At 41.6% G+C, this 15,106-nt stretch overlaps 1 protein-coding gene across 2 annotated transcripts in view; it reads left to right on the forward strand.

Moving 5' to 3' along the window:
- Positions 1–15,106, forward strand: part of MCM3AP (minichromosome maintenance complex component 3 associated protein) — a 121,697-nt gene that overhangs the window by 87,963 nt on the left and 18,628 nt on the right. For both annotated transcript variants that reach the window (XM_068234115.1, XM_068234116.1), the window contains exons 21-23: positions 7,298–7,445; positions 7,987–8,227; positions 10,173–10,270. In XM_068234115.1, coding sequence (XP_068090216.1) covers positions 7,298–7,445; positions 7,987–8,227; positions 10,173–10,270 — 487 coding nt within the window. The remainder of the gene's footprint in view (positions 1–7,297; positions 7,446–7,986; positions 8,228–10,172; positions 10,271–15,106) is intronic.

The following is a 15,106-nucleotide window of genomic DNA, read 5'->3' on the forward strand; positions in this document are numbered from 1 at the left end:
ATGATAAAGTGGGCCCAAAAATGTTTTGTATGTTAAAGCGGTATTGTCACCATAAAAATCAAATTTCAACTGCAACTGGTCTGAGTATATTAAGTGATAAAGATGCTAATCCTGCATTCAGAACTTTCAAAACTTTTTCTGCTGTTATGGTTTGTAGTTATCACATACTTTAGGAGCACTGGTCTCAGTGCCAAAGAGTTGAATGCTGGGAGTTCTTTTTATCTATAATATATTCCTCCTCTTCCATTTATTTCCCTTCCTAGCTGCTTATCAGAAACTCCCTCTGATCACTTGTGTTTACAAGCAAGGCTGAGGTGACTCAGCGATTGGAGGATAAGGCCCCGTTCACACTTGCGTTTTGGCAAATAAACGGACCGGATCCTGATCGGATCCTGACCTGATCCTGATCAGAACCGTACAGTTCCGATCCGGATCCGGTCCGTTTGTATCAGGCATGCATCAGGCTGCCATCCGGAACCGTGGGCAAAAAATAGCGAAATTTGAAAAGAAAAATGTTGGGGTCAGTAGTCTGTAGAATCAGGTTCCTCCGCTGTAGGCCTCACCTCCACCTCCGACATTCTGCCAAACAGCTCTAGCACGTCTGTCACTGCTGCTCCACTCCAGACATGCTTGGCCCATGTGTCCCCATCCGAAATGGCCGCTTGCATACGCATAGGAAGTGGGGTAGAACGTCAGGTTTTTGTAGGCAGTGTGTTCTGTGCCTTCCGTTCCCCATTGGTTTCTGTGTTCCTGATGGTGCTGTCAGGCTCCAGTCCGGGTGCGTGGGCCGGAGATCCGGACCCAAAAAATAGCGCATGTTGGAAAAGAGTCCGGTGTCCGGATCCGATCCGGCTCCGTACTGTACGGAACAGACGCGTGTGAACGTCCGCATAGACTTTACATTGCTATGCGGAACGTACGTTCTGTTTGTACAGTATGCGGTCCGGATCAGATCCGGAAAATCCGGATAGCGAACGCTAATGTGAACCGGGCCTAAGACAGTGCAGTTGTTACTTATATACAGGTCCTTCTCAAAAAACTTGCATATTGTGATAAAGTTCATTATTTTCTGTTTTGTACTGATAAACATAAGACTTTCATATATTTTAGATTCATTACACACAACTGAAGTAGTTCAAGCCTTTTATTGTTTTAATATTGATGATTTTGGCATACAGCTCATGAAAACCCCAAATTCCTATCTCAAAAAATTAGCATATTTCATCCAACCAATAAAAGGAAAGTGTTTTTAAAACAAAAAAAAGTCAACCTTCAAATAATTATCGAAAATTGCGCAAAAGGTGGATCAGCGCAACACCAGGCCGCCTCCGAATGGCCTCCAATCAGAGATGCGCTGAGCCCCCCCAGGAACTACAAACGCACCTTGAACCCAAACAGAAGCTTTGCATATACACCAAAAGCATGTCTGTTAAGTGGGAGCAGCTGACCAAAAACAAATTAAATTAGTACATAGCAAGGAAATGAGAAGCGCTACTTAAAAACAGACTAGTGCCTACCTGCAAAAGAGTGCAAGCCCCACTTGTGGGGTCGAATACACACCGAGCATACACATGACCCTTCTACCACTGGAGGATGTTGGTTTCCTGTAACAGCTTGCATGCAACCTATTAAGTACTCGTCCCTCCCACTGCGAAGAAGTCAATCCTCCTTCAGATAATTATGTTCAGTTATGTACTCAATACTTGGTCTGGAATCCTTTTGCAGAAATGACTGCTTCAATGCGGCGTGGCATGGAGGCAATCAGCCTGTGGCACTGCTCAGGTGTTATGGAGGCCCAGGATGCTTAGATAGCGGCCTTAAGGTCATCCAGAGTGTTGGGACTTGCGTCTCTCAACTTTCTCTTCACAATATCCCACAGATTCTCTATGGGGTTCAGGTCAGGAGAGTTGGCAGGCCAATTGAGCACAGTAATACCATGGTCAGTAAACCATTTATCAGTGGTTTTGGCACTGTGAGCAGGTGCCAGTTCGTGCTGAAAAATGAAATCTTCATCTCCATAAAGATTTTCAGCAGATGGAAGCATGAAGTGCTCCAAAAATCAGAATTATCTGAATTATCGCACATTCTTTCTGTTTTAAGAAAGCAAACTTTTGTTTTTCTTAACATCTTAGTAAGGGGGCTTTTAGGACCATTGCAGTCCCTTACACACCCCAATGAGTTCTGGGTCACCATGAGCTTGCTGGTTAGTCTGTATCTCTCGGTGTTACAAGCCCTACTGCATAGAGCCAAATTAATCCATACCATGCACTGATGAGGATCAAACAATCCAAAACAGTCTGTATGCATGTTGGATTATTATGGCTCTGTACAAATTAACAAGCTGACACATCATTGCATTCCAGCGGTTCTGGAGGTGTGTTTAGCTTCTAAGGGTACAGTGGTTAATTTGCATATATTCAGCAGTGATGCCCTGGGAGACATCTCAAGCTCACTCAAACCTGAATTATCGCAAATTCTTTCTGTTTTAAGAAAGCAAACTTTTGTTTTTCCAAAAATCTGATAGCTAACTGCATTGACCCTGCCCTTGATAAAACACAGTGGACCAACACAAGCAACTGACATGGCACCCCAGACCATCACTGACTGTGGGTACTTGACACTGGACTTCAGGTATCTTGGCATTTCCCTCTCCCCAGTCCTCCAGACTCTGGCACCTTGATTTCCGAATGACATGCAAAAGTTGCTTTCATCCGAAAAAAGTACTTTGGACCACTGAGCAACAGTCCAGTGCTGCTTCTCTGTAGGTCAGGCGCTTCTGCCGCTGTTTCTGGTTCAAATATGGCTTGACCTGGGGAATGCGGCACCTGTATCCAATTTCCTGCTGTACACGGTGGCTCTGGATGTTTCTACTCCAGACTCAGTTCACTGCTTCCGCAGGTTCCCCTAGGTCTGGAATCGGTCCTTCTCCACAATCTTCCTCAGGGTCCGGTCACCTCTTCTCGTTGTGCAGTGGTTTCTGCCACACTTTTCCTTCCCACAGTCTTCCCACTGAGGTGCCTTGATACAGCACTCTGGGAACAGCCTATTCGTTCAGAAATGTCTTTCTGTGTCTTACCCTCTTCCTTGAGGGTGTCAATGATGACCTTCTGGACAGCAGTCAGGTCGGCAGTCTTACCCATGATTGCGGTTTTGAGTAATGAACCAGGCTGGGCATTTTTAAAAAGCCTCAGGAATCTTTTGCAGGTGTTTAGAGTTAATTAGTTGATTCAGGTGATTAGGTTAATAGCTCGTTTAGAGAACCTTTTCATGATATGCTAATTTTTTGAGATAGGAATTTTGGGTTTTCGTGAGCTGTATGCCAAAATCATCAATATTAAAACAATAAAAGGCTTGAACTACTTCAGGTGTGTGTATTTGAATCTAAAATATATGAATGTCTAATGTTTATCAGTACATTACAGAAAATAATGAACTTTATCACAATATGCTAATTTTTTTAGAAGGACCTGTATGTGTTTTTTATTTCTAGGTTAGCATGGGTGTCGCTTGTTCTTTAAGTTTGGGGAAAAAAAGGAACTTGCTTACCAACTCTTTTCACCTGATGATCTTTAAATTCATGTTGTAATCTCTGATCTCAATGTGGGCTCAGAAGAAGTGCAGGATGGCACATGAAAGACTGGCCCAGCTGCCTGTCACAAGCGCGAGTATACAGGCAGAGGCTGGCTAGCCAGTCCCTGTGCGACTCTTATTCTATCCCTGCTGTGTTTGTGTCCTCTTTAGCTTATTTGAAGCCTGTGTTCCTACCATATGGGTAACTTTTTCATATGTCAGCAAATGCAGGCAACGCAGGCGTCCAGTAAGGCCAGGGAGGTCACACACAGCAGCGATAGAGAAAGAGTCACATGTAGGCCAGCCAGCATTTGCCTGTATACTCTCGCTCATGATGGGCAGCTGGGCGAGTAATTTGTGCGACACATTGCAGTGTCTCAGGTAAAGGGATAGGAAGTGTTCAATCAGAATTAAATTAGTTAAAACATAAAAAGTAGTGTGAACTTAGCAGAAACTTGAAATGAAAGAAGTACAGAGGCTACCATGTTCATTTCCTTATAAACAATACAAGTTGCCTGGCTGTCATACTGCACTTTAGGCTTTAGTTGTTTTTGAGTTACACCCATGCAGCATGCATGCAGCCAGTGGAGTCAGACTACAGTCACTGATCTGCAATCGCATTCTGGGCTAGGACCTTTTAAGTATAAGATCAGCACAGTAGTCACGCAATTGGCATTGTTTATTAGAAAAAAACTAAAGCCACATTTTGTGAGCCACTTTCTCAGGAAATAAGCTGTGTGGCAGAAATTAGTGAGGGGCAAACATCGCAATTTCGCATTGGTGAACGCATTTGCAAATTTTACCATGAAAGAAAATTCACAAATCGTATGTTCGCGTCCAGCACCATTTACTTTAATGGCAGCGAACTTCTAAAACCCTAAGGGCATCTCTGCAGCCACAATTTCTTTAAAAAAAGGTGTGCAACTGTCAAAAAAACCTGGACAGTGACATAGTGGAGAGGGATCAAGAGCGAAATATTCCTCAAATACATTTTTTTATGCAAACACTTTAACATTTTTTAAAAGATATATCGATGTCTCTCGAATTTAGCAATTAATAGCAAAGTCCCCCATACATGCTAGAATCGGCAAATTTGCAGGGTATGTTAAGAAGAGTGAGAACAAGATTATATATATATATATATATATATATATATATATATATATATATATATATATATATATATATATATATATATATATATATATATATATATATATATATATATATATATATATATATATATATATTTTTTTTTTTATTTTTTTTAAAAAAAGACCTTGTAGTATAGCAAGTCCAGGGCTTTGAATGGGATCGACTTGTCGCAGCACTGTTTGTTGGTTGTCGGGGCGGAGACCGACGTGTGTGGCTTTCTCCGTCGCTAGTCGGGTATAACGCGGATATGGTGCTATCCCTGCCTGCATGGGTGACAAGAAACCCAGGAGGGGGAACCCCACATGAATCCTGTATAATGACGCTTACCGATGTGTTATCTCTGATGTTCAGATTTCTGGAGGAAACATTTACCCCATTTGGGACATAAATAAGGACTCCCTCCTGTGTGACTTATCTGATGTGTAATGAGATTAGCTTTCTGACTGAAACGTTTCCCACACTCTGGACATGAATAAAGAACGCTCATCTGTGTAAAAAAAAAAAGTTCTGTGATGTCTACAAAGATCACCTCTCCAACTAAAACATTTACCACATTCAGGACACAAATAAGGACTTTCACCTTTGTGACTTCTCTGGTGTGTAAGAAGTTCAACTTTCTGCCTGACATGGCACATTTCTCACTCTCACACAAAAAAAGGATACTCTTCTGTGTGACTTCTCTGATGTCTACAAAGGTCACTTCTCCAACTGAAACATTTCACACATTCAAGACACAAAATTAGGACTTTCATCTGTGTGACTTCTCCGATGTGCAAGAAGGTCATCTTTCTGCATGAAGAACAGCATTAAAACAGTTAAACACAGAACTCTCTTCTTTATTGGGAAGCTTATATCCTAAGCAGAAGCTTATATCTGAAGTTTAGAAAGTGATTACATTATCTTGTTTATGTTTCCTTATCGGTCACTATTAGTAAGCATTTCTGGCAGTGCTTCAGATGAACACAAGCAGAAAGCTTACACAGAAGACAAATACTGTTATGATCATGTCTGCAGCGTTTATTGCTGGCTGCAGTGGTATTGTAATCCAAGCAGTTCTGATGTCATTACATGCATTTTCTTGCATAGTTTGGTTTGCACTTGAACTAGTTGCTGATTCCATCTGCAGTCACTCTGAAATTAATGACAGTTTGACATGCTCTTGTGTAAACAAACATTGTCTGCTGCAGTGGAGGGGCAGTCCCTTTCCTGCAGGCTGCATATCATTGTCTGCCTTTTCCTGCTATCAGCCTGTGATTAATTACCATTCACTTGTGTGGGAATCTGCAGGTCTGCTCCCATTGGATGACCTCAGTATAAAGAACTGCTTCCTGCAATGTCTCATGGGCTACCATAGTTTCAGACTCTATCTGTTACTCTGCTCGTGCCCCACCTCGTTCCTGGTCCGTGTGGACTGCGCTGACTCCTGCGAAGGGGTCAGCGAGTCCTCCTAGTTCTGCTCTTGTTCTAGAAGTGCTACTTGCTTGTCTTGTGTCATATATTGGTTCATCGCCAATATATACGCATACTTGCGCATTTTGTTATTTTCCTTGTATTTGTGTTACGTTGATATATCAGTGTCGCTGATATATACGTACACGAACTGTTTATTTCCTGTGTTCAGTTAGTCAGTTTTCCAGCACGTTTTGGTAGTTTGCGCGTACCGTGAACACCCGTGCTGAGCTAGTTATCCTGTTCCTGGTCCTGTTTGTGGATTGCGTTCATCTCTGCGAAGAGATAACGAATCCTTCTGAGTCCTGTTCCCTGTATTACTCCAGTCTTAGTCAGAGTTCCTGCTTATGTCATATATCGGTTCATTGCCGATATATACATATGTTAGTCAGACGTTACGAATAGTTTCATTGATAGCTGTAATTGTAATACGCTAGGAAAACATACTTATTGTGTATTTTATCTGTGTTACGTTCATCTGTCTCGATCCTGCTATTTTCTGACTATCCTGTCCTGTCTTTGTGAGGCACGCCATCGCCGCAACGCATTGGCTGCCTCATTCCAGTCTGTCTGGTTTTGGACGCTTGCTGTCGCTAAGTAGCCGCTAGCTAGCAAGCGTTCATTCTGTCTACTTATTCTGATCTCCTCAGTCCTGGTTTATGCGCTCAGCGCTACTTTGCGCTGAGACGTTATTACGAAAGTGTTGTTTGTGGCTGTTCGGATCTGCACCGGCTCTGTGCGCCACAATCTCCTATTGGAGTCAGTCCTCTCCTCCACTAAACTGGGGATATCCTGATCCCTTGTGCTGGTGTGTGTACCTCCTTCACGTCAGCTTCTGTGTTGTATGCTGACTGTGGAGATTACACCTCCAAGCTTAACAAATACTCATTAAATGCAATATAAAATATAAAAACACAGCAATGCAATAAATTGCATTGGCAGCTTTCAGAGCAGAAAACTATACTTTGGGAACTTGTAATTTGTAAACAGATGATAATACTTGTGCTCAAAAGCAAATATGACAACTGTATTGTTAATAAAAAGTAGGAAAACACCTTTTTTTTATTTAATGTTATATCAGAGTTTAATCCTGCTTTGTACTAACTAAGCCTTTCTATTGCAGTCTTCTGTCTGATTGGTTAAAGGCAAAGTTTTCCTGGGCTGGTATTCAGCTGACAGATGATCAGAATCCTCAAGTCCAAACTCTAGCTGTCTACAACACACTACAGTCTCAGGAAGGGTGGCCAGTGTCTATTAATGTTGCTGTTAAGGTGAAGTTTCCTTTTCTATGAAATAAAATGCAACTTTAATTAAACTTTATATGCATTAACTATACCTCAAACATGTTTACATCATCTGTCTTAAACTAACCACTACAGCCATTGTTTAACAGGGCTCTAGCCCTCTCGAGATAAGTTACTCTATTAATGCAAATGGGTAAGATGTATCCTCTACACTGTGCCCCATCTCCTCTGTATATTTTAGATTTTAGGTTGTGATGACATTTACAGCTTATTCATTTTTTTTGTTTTTATAGAAAAACCATTTAAAGCCCACCTAATATACTGATCATGTTTATGGGCCTGTATACACAGCCAGGATAGATCGCTGCTGTATACCTTACCTCAAATCACTGAAGCATGCAGCCGGAAACCTTGCCCTATGTGTAAAGGGACATTGACTTGCTCTTGGATAAAACAGATCTCGCATATGCACTTCCTTAGAAAGGATTTGTGTTGACAATTCAGCTAATCCATAGTTTCATTGATCATTGTTATATGCATATTTTTCCCCCTCTTTTCACTTGGGCAGACAGTACATGGTCCTCTTACAGATTCTGAGCTAGATGATGCTGAGTATCAGAATGAACTATGGGGAACCAGCAGTCTTGTTCTTCTCCTACCATTCCAATCTGAACAAACTGATGAGTACTGGATTTCTGCAATGCTACAGCTAAAGCAACTTCTGAATACTAAACCCTTCAAGCCAGCACCAAGCCTGGCTGTGTTGTTGCCTGGAAACTGTCCAGACGCAGAGCAAAAAGTGGAAGAAGGTTAGTGCTTTTGCTTTCATTTTTATCAGCTTAACTGAAAATCCCAACTAGCACCATGTGGCAATGTGAGTGAATGCAAGCTTATTATGAGATTCACACTGTTGAAAGGATGGTGTACCAGTCTCCTGCAGCCAATGAGCACACTCTTGCCGCATCTCAGTCTGTGGGCTTCTCTTTTTTAGTCCATCAATATTCCTATGGCTACCTTTAGTTTAGATTAATAAAATGTCTGAGCTGGAGGCTGCAGAGCGGAATTGTGACAGGATTTCTCTTGCTACCTGCTGGAGACTGGGACAATGTTATTTCAACAGCCTGGTACCAGGCTGTTGGTATAGTTAGCACCCCTGCAGTCACCACTATGCATGCTAATCTTTGGTACTGGAAGGAATTTTCATGTAAAGGGTTGCTATGACGAACACTGTAAAATGTAACACACATGTATAGATACATAAAAGATGTACATTTGTTCCAGAGTAAAATGCCCTGTAAGTGACAGCTACATAGAAAGTAAGCACTTTAGTTTTGATAGGTTTTACCTGTTATGGACTGGTTTTGAATCAGTCTCTTCTCTTCATTAGGGTACGAAGGGTTTCCTTTATTCTTTTAAAAGCACTCCCTGGCAAGGATCTCTACAAAGATGCCGAACAGCCTCCATACCCACTCCCACACTATTCTGGCAGTTGGACTGAGGAACATTCAGTGAGTGCTTTTGAAAATTAAAAAAACAAAACCCTGAGAATTTCCTATGAGGAAATGGACTAGTCCATGCCAGTATGAGGTCAAAACCATTAGATTAAAAACACTTCAGGTGGCCATACACATCTGCCACTAGATTGACCATTAGATAGATCCCTCTCTGGTCATAGAGGAATCTAATTTATGCCCACACACTGCAGACAGGTTTCCAATAGATTTCAGTGTGACAGGTGAGCATGCACACTCACCACAGCCTTGATCGATCAAGTTGTCATATTGCGGCATTGCTTTCTGCCAGATTCGTTCATTCTGAGCAAATTAACTGGATATTGATGCTGAAATTCAAATAATGGGCACCCTTAACTGTAAGTGACGGCTAGCTTGAAAGAGTAATTAACAGTGCATTTTACTCTGAGGTAAATGTACATCTTTTACCTATGTGTAAACATGTATTTTAAGTTTTATAGTTTTTTTGACCATAGTACCCTTTTTTTAAGGCATTATGGGCTTGGTTCACTAAGACAAATAGCATGCCTTATCAGCAGGGCCGGATTTACCATAAGGCACTGTAAGCACGTGCCTACAGGCGCCGGATGATGGAAAGGCGGTTCTCTCTCCTCCTTTAGCACTTCCTTCCCTACGCAGAGTCCTGATTAGAGTGTAAATGAGAGGTTACACAACCGTCTCTCGGCATTCCACTGACAAGATCTCCCTTCAGTCATGGGTACCTATTGAGGTTCCTCTAGCTACCTAACACTTGGGGACACTTCTAGCTACACAATATCAACGGTACTTCTGGCTACCTAATACTAAGGAGCACCTGCAGCTACCTATGACGGGCAAGGGAAGTAAGGGAGAAGTGACAGCTTGGCCAGCAAGCATACCTGTGGTGCAGTTCTGAGGGGGGTTGTAGGTTCACAGAGGGCGAAATCTAAGGTGCCAGGACATCTGTGCCTATAGACTCCTGTGAGGTAAATCTGGGCCTGCTTGTCAGAGATAACACGCCTTATAAGAGTAGCATAGCAAACTTATGCCTGCTAATTGGCAATGGCAAGAGCTCCACTCGTCCTGCCCTGGGCCCCTGTGGGTTTGTAGCACTTGCTATGCTACTCTGATAAGGCATGTTAACTTTGATAAGGCCTGCTAACTTTGATAAGGCATGCTATTTGTCTTAGTGAATCAAGCCCTGTGTGGTTTAACTTAAATGCAGCAATTTGAATTTATATTTTTGTTTTTTTTATCTCTCTAGAACTCGGTCTCCTAGACCTGGTGTCCTGTGATCTAATATCAGATTACATAGTTGTGTCAATACCTGAAACTGTGACCAACATGAAGGGAACTGAGAAGGTAAATATCATTCTGTATGATGAAATCATGCAAGTTAATAATATTCCTTTGCACTTCTTCAGTGGCCAAGCATATTCCAGTCTTTGATTTTGTAAGTTTTGGGAAATAATCATTATACGTGGATTCTAAATATAAAAAAAGCAGTTTCTTGATTTAAAAGTTATTTCTAGGATCTAAAAAACAATTGTGTGTAATTCTGGACTCTTAAATTCTCACTGTTGTAACCTTTTGCCCATATGTATGTTAAATATGTCAACATAAGATATAAAATATTCATTAAGGGGGGCGTGGCCGGCCGGCCGGCAATGTGAGTGCACGTGTCTCACAAAGTTCCCGATCTGATCCTGAGTAAAGTGACCCTGATACCTGGATCCTCGCCTGCAATCAACCCTCTAAGGGCATCGGAGGAGAGCTGACACCCCAGCGCACACAAAAGCAGTGTCCGGTCCACAAATCTGCAGCCATGCCGAAGGGGGAGAACAAAGAAGAGAGAGGCCTAGGGGAAGTGCCGCGGAGACAAGATGGCGCCAACTTGAGGCTCACGCGCTCTCGCAAGCACTGTACTATCTGGGAATCGTTTAAAACTTTCCTTAGGGGAATCTTTCTGAGGGAAGTTAACAAAATAAGGTCTAAGACTAGAGAGAGACATGCCTACTTGATTAGAGAAGTGATGGAGACAGAGTCTGCCTATGTGGCAGATCCTACCGATACAAAAAGGGCCTCCTGGGTTCAAGCACAGGACCTACTGAAGGAGTTCTTAATTACCAAAGCCAATCACAAAAGGCTATTTCTGAAGCAGGCTTTTTTTGAAAGTGGGGATCAAACAGGTCATCTACTTTCCGTAATTACAAAAGCCCAAACCCCGATAGGTCATATTAGTGCATTAGTAACGCCTAAAGGGGACCTAGTTTCTGATAAGCTGGGTATTGTGAAGGAACTTCAGAGGTTTTATATTGATTTATACTCGTCTAAAGTGAACTACACCCCAGAGGAATTAACTGACTATTTGAATTCTATTCCCTTGCTTGTGATAAAGACAGAGCCTTGCTGGATGCACCTATTATGCTTGAGGAGCTTGAAATTGTGGTTTGTTCGTTCCCTGGCAATAAAGCTCCGGGGTGCGACGGCCTCCCGATCGAAGTGTATAAGCGCTACTCTGAATTGATATTACCACATCTATTAGAGGTATTTAATGAATCATTTCGCAGGGGGGCTTTACCAAGTTCCATGTCTGAAGCAACTATTATCTTGATTCCGAAGCCAGGAAAGGATGCCCTTAAGGCAGACTCATACAGAAGGTCTTGGCGAATAGATTAGCCAAAGTGATAACATCCATAATAAAACCGGATCAATCGGGTTTTATACCATCAAAATCCACATCCATTAACATTAGGAGAGCCTTTTTGAATATTCAATTGCAGGCAGACATCGTGGGCAACAGGGCTATTTTATCGCTTGATATCGCCAAGGCCTTCGACAGTGTGGAATGGCAGTACCTATATGCAGTTCTAGAGGCAATGCACTTTGGCCCGTCTTTTATTCAATGGGTCAAAACTATTTATAATGCCCCCACAGCAAAACTTAGAGTAAATGATTCAATGTCACCGAGCTTTGCCTTAGGGAGGGGTACCAGGCAGGGATGCCCACTCTCTCCCTTGCTTTTTGCGATCGCCATAGAGCCGCTGGCTGAGGTAATTAGATCCAGCAAATTAATAAAGGGTTTTAAATATGGGGAGGTGGAAGAGAAAGTTGCGCTGTATGCGGACGATACGTTGCTCTTTCTACAAGATACTAATGAGTCCCTAGAAAATGTCATGTATACTCTGACGGATTTTGGCAGATACTCAGGTCTTATTATAAATTGGGATAAATCCTCCATATTACTTCTAGATAAAGTTGATTCTGTTCTGCCAAGATGTTGTGATCAGATTCAAAAAGTTAACGCTTTTAAATACTTGGGAATAGTAATATCAGCTGATGCTGCTGAGTATGAAACACTTAATGTCTCCCCATTGATAGTTAAAATACGTCAAAAACTTAAAACCTGGTCCAGGTTATTAATGTCCCCGGTCGCTCGTATAAACCTACTGAAAATGCTCACTATGCCTCAATTGCTCTATCTTTTGCATAATGCACCAGTGTGGCTCTGTTTAAAGTTGTTTAAAACCATCGATAAAATATTTAGGGACTTTATTTGGGGACAAGGTAGAGTGAAAATTAAGCTATAATATCTACAATATCCTAAGGAAGAGGGAGGGTTGGCTGTTCCAAACCCGTGGGTATATTATCTTGCCTCACAAATGCAACACCTGGTAGGTTGGGAGGAGGCTGATTTAATGGACTCTAGTAGGCTGCTACTTAAAGGGAACCAGAGACGAAGCCCCCTCATGTATTTTACCATATATATCAGTAAGAACATTAGAGAAAACACTTACCATGCTCTCTGTTTCATCCTCACTGCTAAAAGTGTCTGTTACCAGCAGTCACAAGAATCCCAGACTGAGCAATTAAATCTGGCTTTGCTGGGAATGATTATTGCTGAGTCATTATAGCAAAGCCACAAGGGGGCAGGCTTGGGCTTGAAATAACACCACTGAAGACAGATTTAGCTATAATCTTTCTGTAGCAAAGCTAGACGGAGCAGCCTGACTTCTCAGTCGGGGGTTCTTATCAGAGGTGATTACAGTCAGATTACACAGAGAACAATGAAACAAAGGGCAGATTAGGTGTTTACTGTCATGTTCCCACTGATTTATAAGGTAAAACACAAGAGGGTGCTTCATCTCTGGTTCTCTTTAACAAGGTGCTGGGGTTTAATTCAATTTATGCTGCCGTAGAAGCTGGGATATGCGGAGCAAAAAATAGAAAGGAATACACTCTTCTACTTATGCAAAAAATTTGGGACAGGGTGCGTGCAATGCAAGATGTCCAAGGAATTACTATATATACCCCGTTATATGCCCGATCCCGTTTCCAGGAATTGGCCAACTTGGATTTTTTGAAAAACTGGCCCAGAGAGGGAATTCTAACATTAAATCAGGTGTTGACTGAAAACGAGCACGTGAAACCGTTAGCTGATATTCTTGGTATTCTGAATAGACCCCATACTATGTTACTGAACTTTCAATATATGCAACTAAAACATGCAGTTGATAGGCAGCGAGTGGTGCATTCTTTACGTTTGCAGCCGGCGCCGCTTTTTAATCTAGTGAGCCAGTATAAGGGGCGCAGTGGGTTTATTTCAGTATCATACTCTATGATACTGGGATTATTTTTGAAAAAGTTCCCTCTCAAATGCTTTAATAAATGGCTTGAAGATGTGGGTGAGTTAACGGAAGAGGAATGGGTTAACATCCTTCAAAATGTCCCTTTGGTATCTACCAACGCCTCTCAAAAGTTGTCCCAACTAAACATCTTGTACAGGAATTTACTAACCCCAAAGAGACTTTACTCTATGAAGTATGGAGATGATCCAATTTGTCCCAGGTGTTGCAGAGAGCACGGAGATTTGATACACATGTTTTGGCGGTGCCCAAAGTTGCATAGATACTGGGGGGAAGTGATGGATATTATAGACATGGTCGCTAAACAAAAAATAGCTAGATCTGTAGTAATATGTATTTTGGGTTCATCCCTGGATTTGAAAGTACAAGAAAAGGTACAAATAATGATTCTGTGCTTATTATTTCAAGCTAGAAAGCTAATTCTAATGCAATGGAAAAGCTCGAACACCCCTAAAGTAGAAGATTGGATAAAACAAGTAAATTCCTACTTAAAGCTGGAAAAAGTTATCTACCAGCATAGAAAAGCAGTTGGGAAGTTTGACTCAATTTGGGCTGGGTGGTTAGATACTCCGGGTCTCCCGGACATTTCATTAATTCAAGATAGGTTATTTTCAAGTGGTTCATAAGGGGTATGGTCGAGGCTGCTATATTGTTATGATTCTTTTTAAAGTAATTCGTTTGTGGTGTATAGTACTGCTGCACTGTTTGTATACTAATATAGGTATGTTGGATATATATATACTTTATATGGTTTAATAAAGGCTGTTTAAAAAAAAATATTCATTAAAAATACCCCATTATTGTAAAGAATTGGACACATGACCCCTATAGGCCAATTGGTAATGGGCACAAGAGGGCATGGATTAGAAAGCTCCGCTGTAACAAAATTCCAGTGTAAACTTATTTTACCCTGTGTGCATAGATTTTTTTTTTTACTTTAAATCTGCAACCTAGTGTTTATTTTCTTGTGGAAAAACAAAAGGGGCCATGAAGAGCCCACTATAGAGTCGTGTGCAATAACCTGTATTGGTGAAGGATATCCTGTAGTGAATTAATACTCACAAGTGTGGGTTACCATTGAGGCAACCACTGTAAAGGCAAGTTGGGAGATTAGACCCGACACACTCGCGTTAGGAATTCACTCTCTGTAGGGATGGAAGTAAGGGGTAACGCCTCTCCACCAAAGGTGAACAAAGGATTGCAGATATTTGAAAAACAGAGGCACCAATAATAAAATACACTTTACACTTTACTTTACAAAATCGGCGGTAGTGGTGGACTTGCCTCTCAATCGATGAAACAAATTGACTCCGTGAAAAAAAACTTTATTGGATTATACTCTACTGTGCTGGGGGCATTTTATGGGTAGCGCTCGCTGTGGGTAATAATTGCATCAGGCAAATAAAGGAGTCACTTGGTCATGGTCTCTGCCTACAACATTGTCTTAAAATGGCCAGGTTAATATCTGAAAATATCCGTAGCAGAAATTTCAGTTTTTTTGCTAATGTGTCTAAACAGGACAGTGGCCAAAGCCCAATAGACGCAATTAGCA

This window comes from Hyperolius riggenbachi, chromosome 1, assembly GCF_040937935.1.
Source record: "Hyperolius riggenbachi isolate aHypRig1 chromosome 1, aHypRig1.pri, whole genome shotgun sequence".
Lineage (NCBI taxonomy): Eukaryota > Metazoa > Chordata > Amphibia > Anura > Hyperoliidae > Hyperolius > Hyperolius riggenbachi.